Below are 18,675 nucleotides of genomic sequence, written 5' to 3'. Positions count from 1 at the left end.
TCCTCACCAACTGAAACTGTAAAAAAAAAAAAAAAACAAGCTTAAAAATATGCATATCTTTGAAGTCACATATATATATTCAAAGATGAAAATGAGCCAAATATTTTTTCTACGTTTAGACACTAATGCTTTTTAAAAAAGTTTTTAGTTTGGGAGCCAAAAATACTGTTTATTAGGTTTTATTTATTTATTTATTTGTCCATTAAGTTGCATCAAAATGTAGCAAGTAGTGTTGTGTGGCTTTTTATTTTCCAAAAATCAAATTACTGATTTGTTTTTAAAAGTTTTTGGCCGTGCAGCATGTGGGATCTTATTTCCCAAACCAGGAACTAAACCTGTGCTCCCTGCTTTGGAAGCATGGAGTCTTAACCGATAGTTATCAAATAATCTATTCAATAGTCAGAATAATTTTATAAATGCACTGAATTTTGAAAGGAAGAATTCAAAAGCATTAGATTTTTACAAGGGCTGAAAATGAAGAAAATCAAGTGAGATTCCAGAAATATTTTTAGATAAGAGAAAGACCATATCTAAGAGATGCAATCCCATAAGAAATTATTCAGAAGGAGGCAAGGTAGGAAGAGTAACAATGGGCTTTATGACAGCATTTGGTTGTATAAACTACTATAAAACTAAGGATTGATCTAGCAACAGGCATATGATCGTTACCAGGTGATGATGTCACTTCTGTTGAAATCAGATCTGTGGCTGCCAAAAAACTTTTTTCTAGTGAAAAGAAAGCATTAGCATTTGAATTCATTGAAATTTTATGCTGTAGACCACAAGGTTTTGAAAACACAACTGTTTTAAGCTGTATATAATAGAATCCACTCTTATCTTGCGGACTTGTGCACACAGGGGGTAAAACAGTGTATGTGAAGTTGGTCTTTAACAAGGTAGGTTAACAACCATTCCCATTATGAGCATCTACAATGTGTCTTATAATTTACGACTCTAATCCTTACCACAAACATGCCAGCTAAGTATTATCACTATTTTAGAGATGAGGACATGGAGACTCAGCTTACACACATCTGTGAGTGCGTGTGCATGATAAGTCACTTTAGTCGTGTCCAACTCTTTGCAGCCCTATGGACTGTAGCCTGCCAGGCTCCTCTGTCCATAGAATTCTCCAGGCAAGAATACTAGAGTGGGTTGCCATGCCTTTCCTCCAGGGGGGGTCTTCCCGACCCAGGGATCGAATTCATCTCTTACATCTCCTGCATTGGCAGGCAGGTTCTTTACCACTAGCGCCACCTGGGAGGCCCTGTACATATGCCTGGATCTTCCACAATTCAAACCCATGAGACCCCAAAGCACACTCTTCCGACACCCCTTTGCCTCTGGGGGCATAAGATGTGGGAGTCGCATCCGCTCTGGCTCCACGAGGTGACTCAGGAATGGGGGGGGAGTGGCTTGGAGCCCCCCTAGCCTCTCCTGTCCTCTCTCCCCTCCCCTGTTAGGGAAACAGGAAACCTCTCTTCTTGGCTGGATTCTTTCAGAAAGCCACTCACAGAGCTACTACAAAGAGCAGAGAGATACCTGGTGAAGAAGGGGCTTTGCTTGAAGTGGGAGTCATATCTGCAAACAAAGAAGGATCAGACTCGGGTATTAGTGAAAAGGAGATGGAATGATGTTTTCAAAAACAGTGTGGTTGAAAACAGAAGAAAGTGAAAGTGAAGTTGCTCAGTCGTGTCCAACTCTGTGACCCCATGGACTGTAGCCTACCAGGTTCCTCCGTTCATGGGATTTTCCAGGCAAGAGTACTGGAGGGTGTTGCCATTTCCTTCTCCAGGAGGTCTTCCTGACCCAGGGATTGAACCTGGGTCTCCCACATTGTAGGCAGACCTTTACCGTCTGAGCCACCAGGGACGTGGTGAATGGGTAAAAGCGACACAATCACAGTCGTCCCCTAGGGGGTGCATCTGGGTGGAGGGGTCAAAGCATCGCTTGAATCATAACATGACCACCCAGCAGGTGGAGGCGTGGACCCCCAGCCCTCGAGTCTCTTGGGCACATCCGATCAAGACCAGTGTGATAAGCAGAAGGTGTTCCCTGGTGGAGGGACCACTTCTGTGTCTGTGCGTGAACGAGAACATGAAGCTTAATTTCTGTGAAAAGGAGGCTAGGACTTCTGTTTACATTGGGGCTTATTCTGTAGACAAAATGTTCTATGTATATGTTCACTTGTTAAACAGAAAGAGGAGAGTTTGAACTTAGGAAATGTGACAGGTAGAAAACATTACCAGAGGGGGTGTCCACTTCTGCTGAGGCTGAGAACACATCTGTGCCTGAACAAAGAAAACAGGATACTTAGAAAGGAGACAAAAAAACACTTCATGTGTCTTTTCATTGGGGTTTACTTTGTGGTCATTAAGTGGGCTTGTTTTCTAAATAAAACCTGAGAAGTAAGAAGCTAGTCTGGTTCATTTAAACACCACAGTGAGAGAGCATTTACCAGATGGAGAGGTCATATCTGCTGAGGCTGAAGAGAGACCTGTAGAAAAAGAGATGAAGAAACTTACATACCAGTGGAGAAGATTCCTGGGTTTCTGTTTTTACTGAGGCAGTGTTGGGTGCAAAATATCCATGTGACAGCCTAGTCTGATAAATGGAACTCCAAGAAGACACACTTGTGGGACACTAGACGGCGTTTTACCTGGTGTGGAGGTCACACTGGCTGACAACGAAGCTACAGATGAACAAAGAGAAGAAGGCAGCAATAAGACAGCCTTACCAGCCATACGTGTTTCTATAAGATACAGAAGACGTAAAAATGGCCAACGAAGACCAGTATGACTGACTTGGCTTGTCTGCCTACTGTCTAGACAGGAGCTATCGCAGGGCATCTCCAATGCTTTACTGCCCCCAGGCCACCCCTCTACTCCCTGGGTCTCTTGGCCACCCTTCCCTTCTTCTCTTGGAGGCTACCTGTTCAGAGGGCAACGACCACTGGTCCAAGTTTCTCCACTGCACAGTGTTCATCTAACAAAGATTCCATAAGTGATAGTGAAGTTGCTCAGTTGTGTCCGACTCTTTGCGACCCCGTGGACTGTAGCCCACCAGGCTCCTCTGTCCATGGGACTCTCCAGGCAAGAATACTGGATGGAGTGGGTTGCCATTTCCTTCTCCAGGCGATCTTCCCAACCCAGGGATCGAACCCTAGTCTCCCGCATTGCAAGCAGACGCTTTAACCTCTGAGCCACCAGGGAAGCCCTGCTTTTCTCTGCCTCCCCTTAAATGTGTGGGAGGCAGTGACCCAGGAAAGAGTGATCTCTGCAGACTGGAACTTTCCCTAGGTAGGCTGTCTCAAGATACAGACTGAGGGTGAGGAAGACTATGAAAAGTCCATTTGTCTCATACTAAGAGATGCCCTGCATCTCTTAGGTATATCAGTAATAAAGGTCATATTTTGGTTCCGACTCTGATGCTTTATTTTATAATTGCTTTATTTCAACACCTGGAGTAGAGTAGAGCATCTTCTTTATTGTCCTCCACCCAAATAAATCTCTAACACTAATTGTCAAATCAAGTCCAAAGTCAGACAGGTGAAAATATGTGGGTTATTTTCAAATATCGTTTGATACTGATTTCTAACATAATTCCATAGTGCTAAGAGAACAGACTCCGTATGAGTTCAATACCTTTAGACCATGACATTTTTGCACCTTGTTTCATGTTCCTGGATATGTTCTATATTTCCAAGCTCACAGTCTGTGGCAACTTGAATAGAATTTGTATTCTATTTGTGTGAATATTGTACAAATCTAAATTATGCTGAACTGCTTCACCATGCTTTTCAGGTCTACTATATCCTTCTAGTTTTCTGTATATTCATTCTATTAATTTTTGAGAGTTTGATATTCAAACTCCAACTAAAACTCTTAATTTATATACTTAAAAATAATTGTAATACACAGTAGAACTATATGTAACTTTGTCCTGGACTTTCCAAGTCTCCTGTAAGTGTGTTATCATACTTTTGTAATTTAAAAAATAAGAAAGAGGAAAAAAAAATGTCACACAATAACTCCTCAGATAACGGCATCACTCAAAGTCTAACATCCAAGAGGAGAGCTCTTTGTTACCCTAGTCAGCTCTGCATCCCTCACTACCTTGGCTTGTGGCCATCTTGACCGAATGCTGGTTGAACATTCAAAAGGATCAGTTAAAGCCATGGTCTGACTCTCCACCAGTCTGACAACACCTACACGATGGCTGGCGTTCAGGAGAAGCTCCCTTCATGGACAGTTGACATTCGACCACCAGTCAGTCCAGCAAATGACTCATTGCTTGTGTTTGGCTGAATTGGCTGGACTAATTTTCCCCTTGGCCCACGCAGTTAGTATGGCCTTTTTTGAGTCAGGTCAGTATAAACATATTTTAAAACTTTCAAAGAATTTATCATGACATAAACAGTTATTTAATGAGCTCATTGGAAAATCAAATAATTTATAAGCATGCAATTTATAAGACAATTTATAAGCAAATAATTTATAAGATGGACGAAGCCCAAAATAACTTCAAAATTACCTGTCGAGGTGGTTACAGCAATACTCAGAGATGCTGGAGATAAGAAAAGACAATTGATCAAAACTTGCCAAATGGCAAGAAATAGTTGTATTGTTAACTTATTTTCTTCTCTCTGTCCCTGGAGCATAGAAACCATGCGTGCACGCATGCATGCTCAGTCATGTAACCTGCCAGGTCCTCAGTCCATGGAATTTTCTAGGCAAGAATATTGGAGTGGGTTGCCATTTCTTACTTCAGGGGATCTTCCCAACCCAGGGATCAAACCTGAGTTTCCTGCATTGCAGGTCAATTTTTTTTTTTACCCACTGAGCCTTTGGGGAAGCCTACAGAAACCACAGACTTCATTTATTTAGTCAATAAGTCTTGATTCATTTATCTATTCTGGTAGGCACTGTGCTAAATGCTGGAGTGGGGCAATCAGCAAACTTAGGTATGGCTGCTGCTCCTGCTCTCCAAAACTGCTCTTGTGACAAGTGCTGTGAAGGAGAGCTGCGTGATGCTGTGAGAACCTATGACAGGTGAGCTGGCCTGGCCAGGGAGTACCCTCTCTGCCTTCCTGACCCCTCAAGTCCCCAGGCCTGGTGCAGAATCTGGCCCAGACTAAGACTCTGCTCAAAAGACAACAAGCTGACAATACACCGCCCCCAGAGCTGTCCTAGTCTTGGTCCTGGTGGCATGGCAGAGGCAACCTTACTGTCTCATCTGTCTACATTTGCAGTGGGCAGAGGGCATTACCAGGTGAAGGAGTCACTTCTGCTGAGGTTGGAATGATGCCTGAATACAAAACACAAACAGGAAAGTTAGTCAGTGAATCAGAAAGTTCTTATTCTTTTTCTAATATACACAATTCTGCCTTTCCTATTATCTCATTAACCAGGCTTTGCTGTTGGAAAAATTTAAGTGTGAGAACTAATTGTTTCCCACCCTCTTGAATAAAAGTTTAAGTACCTAAATTAAAAACACACGAGTTGTGTGTTCCCTGTACTACCATGTTTTTACACACACAACAGTCAACCAAAGTGGAAGTACATACTGCAGTCATTTCTCTGTTATCAGACATTGCCCTGAGGTTAAACGTTTATTAGGTGGTTTTAAATCTTTTCTCTTGGCAAAACTCTATTAGCCTTTGCCCTGCTTCATTCTGTACTCCAAGGCCAAATTTGCCTGTTACTGCAGGTGTTTCCTGACTTCCTACTTTTGCATTCCCGTCCCCTATAATGAAAAGGACATCTTTTTTGGGTGTTAGTTCTAAAAGGTCTTATAGGTCTTCACAGAATCGTTCAACTTCAGCTTCTTCAGCGTTACTGGTTGGGGCATAGGCTTGGATTACCGTGATATTGAATGGTTTGCCTTGGAAACGAACAGAGATCATTCTGTCGTTTTTGAGATTGCATCCAAGTACTGCATTTTGGACTCTTCTGTTGACCATGATGGCTACTCCATTTCTTCTAAGGGATTCCTGCCCACAGTAGTAGATATAATGGTCATCTGAGTTAAATTCACTTTATTGACTATGTCAAAGCCTTTGACTGTGTGGATCACAATAAACTGTAGAAAATTCTGAAAGAGATGGGAATACCAGACCACCTGGCCTGCCTCTTGAGAAACCTATATGTAGGTCAGAAAGCAACAGTTAGAACTGGACATGGAACAACAGACTGGTTCCATATAGGAAAAGGAGTATGTCAAAGCTGTATATTGTCACCCTGCTTATTTAATTTATATGCAGAGAACATCATGAGAAATGCTGGGCTGGAAGAAGCACAAGCTGGAATCAGGATTGCCGGAGGAAATATCAATAAACTCAGATATGCAGATGACACCACCCTTATGGCAGAAAGTGAAGAGGAACTAAAAAGCCTCTTGATGAAAATGAAAGGAGAGTGAAAAAGTTGGCTTAAAGCTGAACGTTCAGAAAACTAAGATCATGGCATCCAGTTCCATCACTTCACGGCAAGTAGATGGGGAAACAGTGGAAACAGTGTCAGACTTTATTTTGGGGGGCTCCAAAATCACTGCGGATGGTGATTGCAGCCATGAAATCAAAAGACGCTTACTCCTTGGAAGGAAAGTCATGACCAACCTAGACAGCATATTAAAAAGCAGAGATTACTTTGCCAACAAAGGTCTGTCTAGTCAAGGCCATGGTTTTTCCAGTGGTCACATATGGATGTGAGAGTTGAACTATAAGGTAAGCTGAGCGCCGAAGAATTGATGCTTTCGAACTGTGGTGTTGGAGAAGACTCTTGAGAGTCCCTTGGACTGTAAGGAGATCCAACCAGTCCATCCTAAAGGAGATCAGTCCTGGTGTTCATTGGAAGGAGTGATGCTGAAGCTGAAACTCCAATCCTTTGGCCATCTGATGAGAAGAGCTGACTCACTGGAAAAGACCCTGATGCTGGGAGGGATTGGGGGCAGGAGGAGAAGGGGACAACAGAGGATGAGATGACTGGATGGCATCACCGACTCGATGGATGTGCGTTTGGGTAAACTCCGGCAGTTGGTGATGGACAGGGAGGCTTAGAGTGCTGCGATTCATGGGGTCGCAAAGAGTCGGACACAACTTAGCGACTGAACTGAACTGAACTTAAATCTTTTCTATTCAATGATAAATGACCCCTATGGCCATTTTAGTACCAAAGTCAAATTGCCTGTTGTATTCTGTGTTAATTTTTTTCTACTTTTTGGTTTTCTAATTAAAGTTTATCACTTATCCTATCTCTTCAAGATAAACTGTACATTTCTCTGTGTGTCTTAAATATAGATCTTCTGTTCATGAGAATATTGGAGCCTCTGGCAAAATGGCAAGAGGGATGTTTTGAGCAGATGCAAGGTATTATGTATGGGATGGATGAACAACAAGGCCCTGCTTTCTAGCACAGGGAACCATCCTGTGATAAACTATAATGGAAAAGAATATAAAAGGATGTTTATATGTATGTAACTGAGTCACTAGCTGCACAGCAGAAATTAACACTGTAAATCAATTATCCTTCAATAAATAGTTTTTGGATGGCAAAAATAAAAACCCCACATGAGCTGATATAAATTAAAACTCTCCTGAAAGAAAACAAGTTTCCCTGTCCTCTTAAACAGAAGATACTTGGTCATATTTTAACTTGCGTGATTCTGGCTCATTAAGAAGAAACCATTGCTGTTCAAGGTTGTATTAAGGAGGTGTCTCAAAGGATGCTGAGTTTAGTGGGTACTTTTGCTTCATATTGTGATATTTAGAAAGCCTGGTGACACTGGTTTTCTGAACCCTTCTGTGGCTGTCGTTTAGCATTCCCTGCCCTCAGCACTGTGGCTCTTCTAGGAGGTCTCCCCTCCCAGTCTCTGCATCCCCTCCCTAATCCTTTGTCTCTTATAATACACAGTCAGCAGGGAGATCAGAGAGCCAGTTGTCAATGTGTGTGTAGGGAGTATGAACCATAGACCCTGTGGATCACTCCCAAGTGTATGCAAGTGCTTTACTTGAATTTGGGGACCTCAACTACACTGTATATTTGTCAATTTCTGGATTCTAGTCTATTTTCCAAGGGATTAATTCAGCCAAGTGACCCTTGGGGAAACAGTACTCTTTAGGTAGAATTTCAACACATCAATATCTCTTAACGTTAGAAACAGGACAAATCAGCAAAAACTTGTTACCAGTTGTAAGGACCAAATCTGTGGCTGAAACTGAGGCAGGAACTGTCAAAACAAGCACAGTTTAAAGAAAACTGTAATTAAATGCTGTTCTCGTCAATCATGTTCATCGGTAAAATTTTTAAAAAGAATTACCCTGCTTATAAACTATGCCCCAGTCTTGCTCATATTTGATTATGCTCTGTTCCTATTTGATTCTGCTGTTCTCCTTTTCATTAAGCTAAGGGAAATAAATAGTGGGGGAGATGGTACTTGGGTCTGGGACCCAGGAGATTTGGATTCTAGTCTCTTCTCTGTGTGTAAATAGGCAGGTGACTTTACACAAGTTCCTTTGCATCTCCAAGCTTCAGAGGATGCATCTGAAAAAACGAGTCCATGTACTAGAAGCTTCTGCACCATCTTGTGAGAAAGGCAGACATTTAAAACCCCACCCCTCACTCTTGCTCAAGGAACTGAATCGAAATCTGCACCTTAACAAGATCTCCAGATGATTTATAGACACATTAAAGTTTGAGAGGCACCAAGAATCCCAGTGGAGATGACTCCAGGTCCAGAAATAATTGACACAGGCCAGCAGGAAACTAGACAGACAGCATGTGCCCATAAAGGGAAACCGTTTCCCGCTCTGCCCTGGACAATCGGTGCCCTGTGAAAATTCATGCTTGTATTTCCCAGCCTCTGGCTTCCCCATCAGAGCTTGAAATCTCAACTTTTATATGAAATCTCCTACTTTTAAAATGTGATATTAAAAAGAATGAAATTTCGCATAGGCAAAATTCTGTTGTCTGAAACAAAACCCATCCACAGGTCAAAACTGGTCTGAACAATCTCTAAGATTTCTTCTGACTCTTGTAAAGATATTACACTGTGATGATGCGATATTGAATTTGTCCTTGGCTAAGAGATGTGGTAGCTGATTCTCAAAGATCCAACAAAAAGATAAATCTGTTCCATCATCTGATTTTCCATAAAACGTCCATTTCTACCAAGTTTGGTAGAGGGCTCCAAGACTTTAAACATAGGAACCGTGAGCTACTTACATAACTGTTTACAGTTCAGAGAATATTTGAGTTGAATTGACTTGGGTTGAGATTGTGTTTCTCCAACTTGCTTGGTTGTATAGTATATTGATCAACTCAGGTCCTAAGACGATCCCTAGTGTCCACAAGAGGGAAGTTTACAGAAGGACACATGAGTTGCTCACCTATAGAACCAGGTGGCTCCCAGGAGGTGACAGCACACACCTCCCTCAGGGATGTGATACCAAGCCCCCATCACTGAGAGCTTGCTGAGGTGTCTGCCACTTAATTGTCAGGACAAGAGCCACCCTCCCATTCTGCAGATGATGAAACAGAGGCTCTGAGAGGGAAGGGGGCTTGCCCGGTTGTCACCCAAAGGTTTAAAACTAGAGCCAGAACATAATCCCAGGTTCGCTGGTACCAAATTTTGTGATACTGCATTTCTACTCAAACCTGGAAGGTTTCAGCAGTCAAAGAAGTTTGAGAAACATTGGATTGAGCCAAGTTTAAAGAAGATCCCTTATGGTAGGGCTTGTCAGAACTTTAACAAGTTAATAGACTGAATCTTCAAGAGAAGGGTATTGTGTTTCTCCAACTTACTACGGGCTTCCCTTGTGGCTCAGCTGGTAAAAAAATCCACTTGCAATGTGGGATCCCTGGGTTTGATCCCTGGGTCAGGAAGATCCCCTGAAGAAGCGAAAGGCTACCCACTCCAGTATTGTTGGGCTTCCCTTGTGGCTCAGTTGGTAAAGAATCTGCCTGCAATGCAGGAGACCTGAGTTTGATCCCTGGGTTGGGAAGATCTCCTAGAGAAGGGAAAGGCTACCCACTCCAGTATTCTGGCCTGGAGAATTGCATGGACTGTATAGTCCATGGGGTCACAAAGAGTCAGATACGACTGAGTGACTTTCACTTTCACCTTCAACTTATTTAGCCATGCAAATGCTTTTAATTTTGACCATGCAGCGTGTGGGGTCTTAGTTCCTGGACCGGGGATCAAATCCTTGTCTACTGCAGCAGAAGCGCAGAGTCTTAACCACTGGACCACCAGGGAAGTCCCGTAAATGCTTTTTAAAAATCTGCCTATCATGGGATTGGTGTGCTATAATGTGAAACACACATGGGAGATGTGGGACTCTATTATTTCCTGAAAATGCAGATTAGAGAAATATTTTTGCCTGAGATGCCTGAAGTCCTGTAACTGTTAAAAAAATTAACTCACTGAATTCCCAAATGTGTGAACACTGATGGGAGTATGAACAAAGCTCCTGATTTCTCTAATGTGGCATCAAGGACTGAGAAGCATGTTGAACACACTGTCCTATGTACCGAAGGCCCATAATCAGTCCAATTTACTCCTACATTACTCAAGAAATATATGAATATTTTATGTTAGTTTGATATGACCTTGATGCTTATCTTCATATGAGGTATAAACTTTAACCCTAACCATATGCAAGGCAGTCTATACATATATAATTTATATCACGCAAACAAGAAAATAAAATTACCAGGTGAGGTGATCATTTCTGTGGCTGACACTGAAATGAAAAAAACAAACCAGAAACCAAAATAAGGTAAAATCCAAACAAAAATCCCACCCACTCATAAGAAATTTAGAAGATACTGTTTTATAGGGTTAGCCACAAAATGCATTCGGGTTTTCCCGTTCCAGTTTATGGAAAACCCCAATGCAGTTTATGGCCAATCCAATATTTTAAAGATTAGTACCTCATATATGCAAATTAGATAAAAAATGACCCGAAATGTGATGTTAAAGATAAAGGCTGCTTGGATGAGATTGGAACAGAGACAGGGATGCATGAGGCAGGAAGTGGGAAGCAAACATTTATTGTTGTGGGAACAGTGTGATCTCCCTGGATGGATCAGAAAGCCTGTTTCCTGGATGCAGTAAAAAGAAAACATTTCCTAGAATTGCAAAGTACTAGGAACCTTCCCGGGCTTCCAGGGTGGCTAGTGGCAAAAGAATCCACCAGCAAAGCAGGAGATGCAGGGGACACAGTTTTGATCCCTGGATCAGAGACGATCCCCTGGAGAAGGGGATGGCAACCCACTTCAGCATTCCTGCCTGGAGAATCCCATGGACAGAGGAGCCTGGTGGACTACAGTCCATGGGGTTTCAAAACAGTCGGACACGACTGAAGCAGCTGAGCACGCACACAGGAACCTTCCTCATCCTGACTTGAGGTTTCTAACATTGGTTTCTCATCTTCATCCAACAAACTAGTTTATGACATAGTACTAAGTTGTCTAAATGTTAGGAGAAAGTGGTTCTGTAACACAATAAAGGGTGTTATGAGCCCCAATTCAGTGTTCATTTATTCTTGCTAATGATTTATCACGGCTGAAACACAGACGTGATCTTGAAGCCTCGCACTGGAATGTAAGCACCCTGAGGGCGGGATGGCTGTCTGCTGCTCTCATGATTATATTCACCTAGAATCGTGTCTGGTGAATATAAAGTGCTCAGTGCCTGTGTGCTCAGTGCTGTCCGACTCTTTGCGACCCCATGGACTGTAGCCCCCCAGGCTCCTCTGTTCATGGAATTCTCCAGGCAAGAATACTGGAGTGGGTTGCCATTCACTTCTCTAGGGGATCTTCCCAACTCAGGGATCAAACCCACATCTCGTACATCTCCTGCATTGGCAGGCAGGTTCTTTACCACTAGCACCACCTGGGAAGCCCAAAGTGCTCAGTAAATATCTGTTAAATGAATGGATGGATGAACTAAATCCTATTCTTCTGATCTTTGCTCTATAAAAGTAAGAGAAGCTGGGAAGTGGGTAATTTCATTTCATCTGATTTCCTTTTCTATTTTACATTTCTGTCAGTCTCATATAGTGCATAATTGGGCTGAATTAACAAAAGAAGAAAGGGAAACTATCTCAAATCATTGGGGCCAAAATAAATAGCATGGACACTTTCACAAGGGGCATAGGTGAGAGGACCCCAGTTTTGTTCATGGAAATTTCCCAACACAGCAATACTAAGTCAGCTTTAGCTCACAACAGATCATTTCAAGGCAAAGATTAGGAAGTACAATGAACTACCCCAGTGGGTGGATTACAGAGGGAACCTGGCAATTCCTTGAAGATGGGAGAGACTGGACTCTAAAGTGAACTCAAGGGTGTTACCTCAAGCATTGGGTAGATCAAAAAATGAAGAGAGACTAGGAATGACCCAGAGGCCCACTGGAACAATGTTGAAAAGCGGCCTTGACTTTGTGTTTGGGGGACCCTGGTGGGACTCAAGATTCCTCCTAAGTCATTCGCCTGCCTTGGAGCCCCAAACCATGTGGGGTCGGCCTGCTTGGCAGACGGGGCTCTGCTGCTTGGGGAGGAAGCTGGATCTCAGGGAAGGTCCGGTACCTGTGCAGATGGCCCCGGCGACCTCGTGGGGTCCACAGATGTGGCCAGACAGGCCGAGGTGCCGGCACCGGCTCAGGTGGGCCTATCGCCTGCACACTGCATGTGGTCCAGAGAGATGAGGCCGAAGCCATCGACAAACAGACTGCTCCTCAGGGCTGCCAGCCCAGCTGCCGGCATAGCACCCGGGCAGCCGGCAGGTCCCAGGGGTCATCACACACTGTCCGCCAGGTGCCGTGGTGGTGGATCTCCACATGGCCCTCACACCTGCTCCTGCTGCCGGCCAGCCTCGCCACGGGCAGATCTACAGGAGACCAGGGCCAGGCCAGCTTGAGAAGCTTCCCTCCCTTCTCAAATGAGAGGACTTTCCAGCTAGAGAATCCACCCCAGTTTGCGGGTGTTTTGCATATATTCATGGGGAATGACATGCACAGAGGAAAGAAAAGGACTGCTTTTCTGTATCTGAAATTTAGCACAGACTCTACAAAGGTTTCCTCACTGGGCAGTGTCTTTATGGGAACATGAGCTACCTTGCTGGCTTTGTAGGAGATGTAGTATGCATATGCATACATACTCAGACATGTCCGATTCTTTGCTGTAGCCCACCAGGCTCCTCTGTCCATGGATTTCCCAGGCAAGAACACTGGAGCGGGTTGCCAGTTCCTTCTCCAGGGGATCTTCCCGACCCAGGGATGGAATTAGCATCTCCTGAGTCTCCTGCACTACACGCAGATTCTTTACCACTGAGTCATCAGGAAAGCAACTTTAGGGAGACACACACACCTAAAAACAACCTTCTGGGAGTTTCCCTGGTGGTCCAGGGGCTAAGACTCCATGCTGCCAATGCAGGGGATCAGGGTTCAATCCCTGATCTAGGAATTAGATGCCACAGCTAAGGCATGGCATGGCCAAATAAATAAATTATAAATAAATAAAAATAACCAGCCTTCATCCTCTCTGGGGTGTCATTTCTCTTGTTGTTTCTCTCAAAATTAAACACAGTTCAGCTGAAGGTTTAGGATTCAGACTTTGCTTTTCTAGCCCTGACCTCTCAGAGTATATTGTGAAATTCTCAGGACACAATTGTTTTCACTTTTCTTGACTTTGAAAACTATATTCATTGGAGAATGATGGAGGAAGTCAGGGGTTAGGAGAATGAGTAGCAGAAGAGATGCTGTCATTGCTCAAGAAGGTAAAAGATTTGGCCAAGTGACAATGAACCCTGAATTAAAAGCAGATGAAGTCGATGCTCAGATTCTGAGCCCCAGAGTTTGGGGCTGGTTGGGGGGCTTTCCCTTTGAGAAGGCCCCACCAGAGCCCTGTGTGGGTCCGGGCCTTAATAAGGCCTTTCCATGACTGAGGGCAGGTGGGTTACTTGCTCTCCCTGAAAAGGTCCCTACACCTTCCCTTAATGAGCAGATTTTACTCCATACAGGACTATGAGAATAATACTGGCTACATTTCTCTTGGCCACTAGTGGCGGGACCCCAGCCTTAGAAAAGCAGATACAAAATATAAGAATGGAAACGATACCTATCGGTTGGTAAACATGTGACTGTTCCCCAGGAGTTGAAGTAGCTATGGAGTAGAAAAGAAAAACCGTTCACCATGAGGACACTCCAAACAAGCACAATGAAATTTCACATCCTTCTCAGTGAAGTGAAAGTCTTAGTCGCTCAGTTGTGTCCGACTGAGTGTGCCAGGCTCCTCGGCTGTGGGATCCTCCCGGCAAGAGTACTGGAGTGGGGTGCCATTGCCTTCTCCGGCGATGCAGGAGACCCCGGGTTTATTCCTGTGTCAGGAAGATCCTCTGGAGAAGGGACAGGCTGCCCACTCCAGTGTTGTTGGGCTTTCCTGGCGGCTCAGCTGGTAAAGAACCCAACTGCAATGCGGGAGACCTGGGTTCGATCCTTGGGTCCAGATCTCCAGGGAAGATCTCCTGGAGAAAGCAAAGGCTACCTACTCCAGCATTCTGACCTGGAGAAGTCCATGGACTCTATATAGTCCATGGGGTCGCAAAGAGTCAGACACGACTGAGTGACTTTCACATTCACTTTGGGATCATGCAGATACGGCCACCTAGGACGGGGGCATCTTGTTAGTGCCACAGAATTCCGGGGCAGCTTCCCGGGCCCCAGGTAGGGGTGGTCCCAGGGGAGGAGCCGCTCCTGCCCAGGCCCACCTGCTCCTAGACCTTCTTGTCTCTGGCCTCCCATGGCCTCTGCAGCATGAACCACTGTTCTGGGTCAAGAACTAGTGTCTCAGAGTCTCACTGAAATGCAGCTCTCACATGCGGAAGCAATGACACATCAACATGCTAACACCCAGGACAGCCTCTTCTCTGGGTGCAAAGCAGGGCCCCCAAGGGACTGGGGAGCAGCTTCACAATCTGGGAGGGTGGAAAGGTCAGGAGCTCAGAGCATCAGCGGTTAAGGAAAGTTAAGACTGGGAAGGAAGACCAGCGTGGGGACTCTGCACCAGATGGCTAGTCTGGCTACTACCAATCAACAAGTAAAATGGATGTGAGATCACAAGTACCTGGATTCCCAGCAACTGCGGAATCTGCAGAGATAAAGGAAACAGGAGGATGGATTAATAGAAACCAGGGTGGTAGAGTGGTTCAAAGATCACGGTCTCAGTTTACATGCTGCTCAACAGGCCTGGTAAACAATCATCCTGAAGCATCCAGGGCTGCCTCCTCTGGGTTTTCACAGACAGCTGTGGGCTGTTTCACCTGGCTAAAATCTCTGAGCTAGTGATTCTGACAGAGTTTGCCTTGGCAACCAAAATACCACCACCAACAATAAAATAATTAAAGTTTTTGTACATTTTTGTTTTTTTGTGTGTGTTTAATCACTAAGTCATGTCTGACTCTTTGCAACCCAATGAACCATAGCCCGCCAGGCTCCTCTCCCCATGAGATTTCCCAGGCAAGAATACTGAAGTGGGTTGCTATTTCCTCCTCCTGGGGGTCTTCTGGACCCAGGAATCGAACCCAGATCTCCTGCATTGGCAGGAGGATTCTTTTTGTACATTGACAATGTGCCATATGCTTGACTACATATGCTACATGGAATGTTTCACTTAATCCACCCATCAGCTTTATGAGATAAGTACTATTAGTTTCTCTATTTTACAACTGGTTAATCTTTGAAGACACTCAAGCTGGATGGTGTCCTCCAGTATATTAAACGACTGGCATATCTTTAAGAGTTAGAATAGAAATCTGCCATTTGGAACACGGTGGAAGGTTGAAGGCATGGAGGAATTCCAGACTCAACGTGCTAATTCCAGGCTTGGCCTGGGCAGCCCCGCGCCTGGCCCAGAAGACACCTGTGCTCACCTGAGCAGACGACGCCAGCGTCTTCATGGTGCCCGCAGTTGTGGGTGAACCAGCCGCTGTGAGGGCACTGCGCCAGGGAGGACTCGCTGCCCGTGCAGTTGACATCGTCCAAGAGAATGCTGCCCGCCCCGGGGCTGAATCTGGCCCCCGGGAGGGCAGACACAGCCTGGCCACAGCCAAGCTGCCTGCAGACCACGTGGGCATCCTCGATGGACCAGCTGTCATCACACACGGTGCCCCAGGTATCTGCATGGCAGACTTCCACTCGGCCTTCACACCGGCTTGCCCCATCGGCCAGCCGCAGGCCCAGACCTTGGTGGACAATTCAAACAATGACCTCCATCAAAGCTCATCCAGAGAGGCCACTGGAAAAGCCAGTATCTCTTGGAAATTGGGCACTGACCATGGATGATAACAAATCTACCCCCCTTCATTTTATTTTAATTTCACCTTGGCTATAACTTTTTGTTTTTTCAGCATTACAGCTGGCTAACAAATGGTTTTGCTCCTTAGCCAGCTGCTCCAGAGCTCTGCCTCCCTGCATAGCTGCCCCTTCTTGCTGTGATGTCTTGGTTTCTGGCACTCACAGGGTTTGTTGGGTTTTTTTCATGAGAAGCTATCATGCACACACTAACTGGTGTGTGGACATGTGTGTGTGTGTGTGTGTAAGATTCTCTGAGTGCCTTGTACATACTGATCAAGTGACAAGAACAATAATTTGCATCTGTGTTATCCCCAGGATCAGGTGTCACCACATGCAAAGATGCTCTGGGAAGTATAAAGGGCAGTCATCATAGGCTGCTCCCCACGGTCAAAGGGCAGTGTTGCAAAAAAGAGTCAAGATTGGATATGCTCAGAACACAGCCAAAGGGAGCTCACAGCAGGACTGGGTGGAGATGTGGGGTCAGCTAGGTACTCCCATCCCAGCCTTTCTGGGTGCTGGCTTCCATACTGGTTACCACAAGCCATCCTTGCATCTCACAGCCTCTTTCCTCTCACTTTCCAATCACAGATTTGCTAGGTGAGCCTGGATTTCATCAGCCCTTCCTTCGTTAGCAGTCATGTGTGGGCCTGAGGCTGCGGAGGAAGGTGCTTCCTGCAGGGACATCTCCCATAGTAATGCGGGGGCTTTTCTGACCTAAAACTCTGTGAAAGGGAAGGCAGTTAAAGAAAGTGGAAAAGATTACCTGTTGATGTAGGCACCTCTGTTGGTGCTGGAAAAGATGCTAAGGACAGACAGAAAGCAAAAGAAAAAATTATACAACAACCTCATTAAGTGTCAAACATATTTAACTCTCAGTCAAAGCTTGAGGGGGCAGGGCTCCCTGACTTGTAGATTATCTAGTTTCTAACTTGATTCCCTTCCCAAGTCCTTTCTCTGTGGGGGAGTACACACCAACTGTTGTGTCTGGAAGGGTACAAGCCAACTCATACAAGCTCAAGAAAATAAAAGCATGGAGTCGGGGGGTTGATAGATGAAAAAACAGTAGGGATGTTTTGAAGTCAACAAGCATCCTTTGGGGATCACAGCTATTCAGTATAACCTACTCTAGTGCTCATTAAAGGCTAGGGTTCACTTCTCTTTTTTCTAACTCTTCTCAGCATATTTTATTTTATTCTTAAAGACTATGGAAAAGGAGCTGACCTAATTCAAAATGTGACAATGACTGGGCCAACCAGAGTCAGGGAAAGACTTAAGGGGTGGTGATTTTGGCTCCTTCATTTACAGTTCTGTCAAGCAGAAGGCAATATTCAGAGGCAATTCCCTGCAGGGTGATGGAAGGTGGCGGGGGGTGGGGGGAGAGTGAGAAGACAGGAAGATGGAAGTGGGGGGTAAGAAGATAGCTGGCATCTGACAAGTGAGCCCCACACGGCAAGCACCGCCCCCCTACTCTGCATAGAGAGATCTACTGAACCCCAGCCTGGCTCCACGATACAAATACTATGATCGACCTTCTCATCCTTAGAGGAGAGAACCAAGGCACAAAGGATCAGGGATTTGCTCAGTGTCCCACTGCTGGGGAAGGTGAAGCCAGGGCAGCAAGCCCAGGTCATCTGGACCTTGAATCACCACCCTACCCCTCATGATGACTTCGCCAAGGCAAGTTACAGACACTCAATTCAGAGCAAGGGCAGTTACCTGAAGGTGGGTGGCCCACAGTTGCTGACGGTGTTGAGTAAGGCAGGGAGGCTACAAGAGACGTAAATCAAGAGACACGTAAATCAGATTATGTCCCTTGATTCTTCTTAAACCCAAGGGGGTAGATTGGCTTGTTTGAAGCAGTCAGGTATATCTCTCGTTTGGGGGAGAAACTGTACCCCATCTGGGCATCCGAGAATGGCCCTGAGTTGCCATGGCTACAGTGTCCAGATGTCGTCATACTTCATTTCTGTCCCCTTGCCGGAGCCTGCAGTGTCATTTTTGTGGATTCTGGTGGTGGGCGGGCAGGTAGCAGAGGCCACAGGGCTGGTCGCCTTGTGTGAAGCGCCTGTCTTGCCAGTGGGTTTGGTTTTGTAATTCTCCCTGGGTGTGGGCTTGCCTCCCAGACTAAACATCAGTCTGCAAAGGGCAGAACCATGTTTGTCTCAGGGATATACACCATGTCTCAAGGACTTACACTGGAAGGTCAGCACTGGGAAGGAGCAGATGGGCCCCAGAGTGGGTGGTGGAGCTGGGCCAGGCCCCTCTGCCCCATCCTCACCCCCCGAGTGCCCAGGGCCCTTGCTCCCAACCTTCCTGCCCTGT

At 45.2% G+C, this 18,675-nt stretch overlaps 1 protein-coding gene across 1 annotated transcript in view; it reads right to left on the bottom strand.

Annotated features, from left to right (window-relative positions):
* Positions 1-12,738: 12,738 nt before the first annotated feature.
* LOC136157300 (deleted in malignant brain tumors 1 protein-like) overlaps positions 12,739-18,675 on the bottom strand; it is a 53,637-nt gene continuing 47,700 nt past the window's right edge. Inside the window, 2 exon segments of the mRNA XM_065919230.1 lie at positions 12,739-12,890; positions 15,930-16,241. Coding sequence (XP_065775302.1) covers positions 12,739-12,890; positions 15,930-16,241 — 464 coding nt within the window.

This window comes from Muntiacus reevesi, chromosome 2 (genome assembly GCF_963930625.1).
Source record: "Muntiacus reevesi chromosome 2, mMunRee1.1, whole genome shotgun sequence".
Taxonomy (NCBI): domain Eukaryota; kingdom Metazoa; phylum Chordata; class Mammalia; order Artiodactyla; family Cervidae; genus Muntiacus; species Muntiacus reevesi.
The sequence above is the reverse complement of the archived record's forward strand: the minus strand, read 5'-3'. Positions and strand labels throughout refer to the sequence as shown.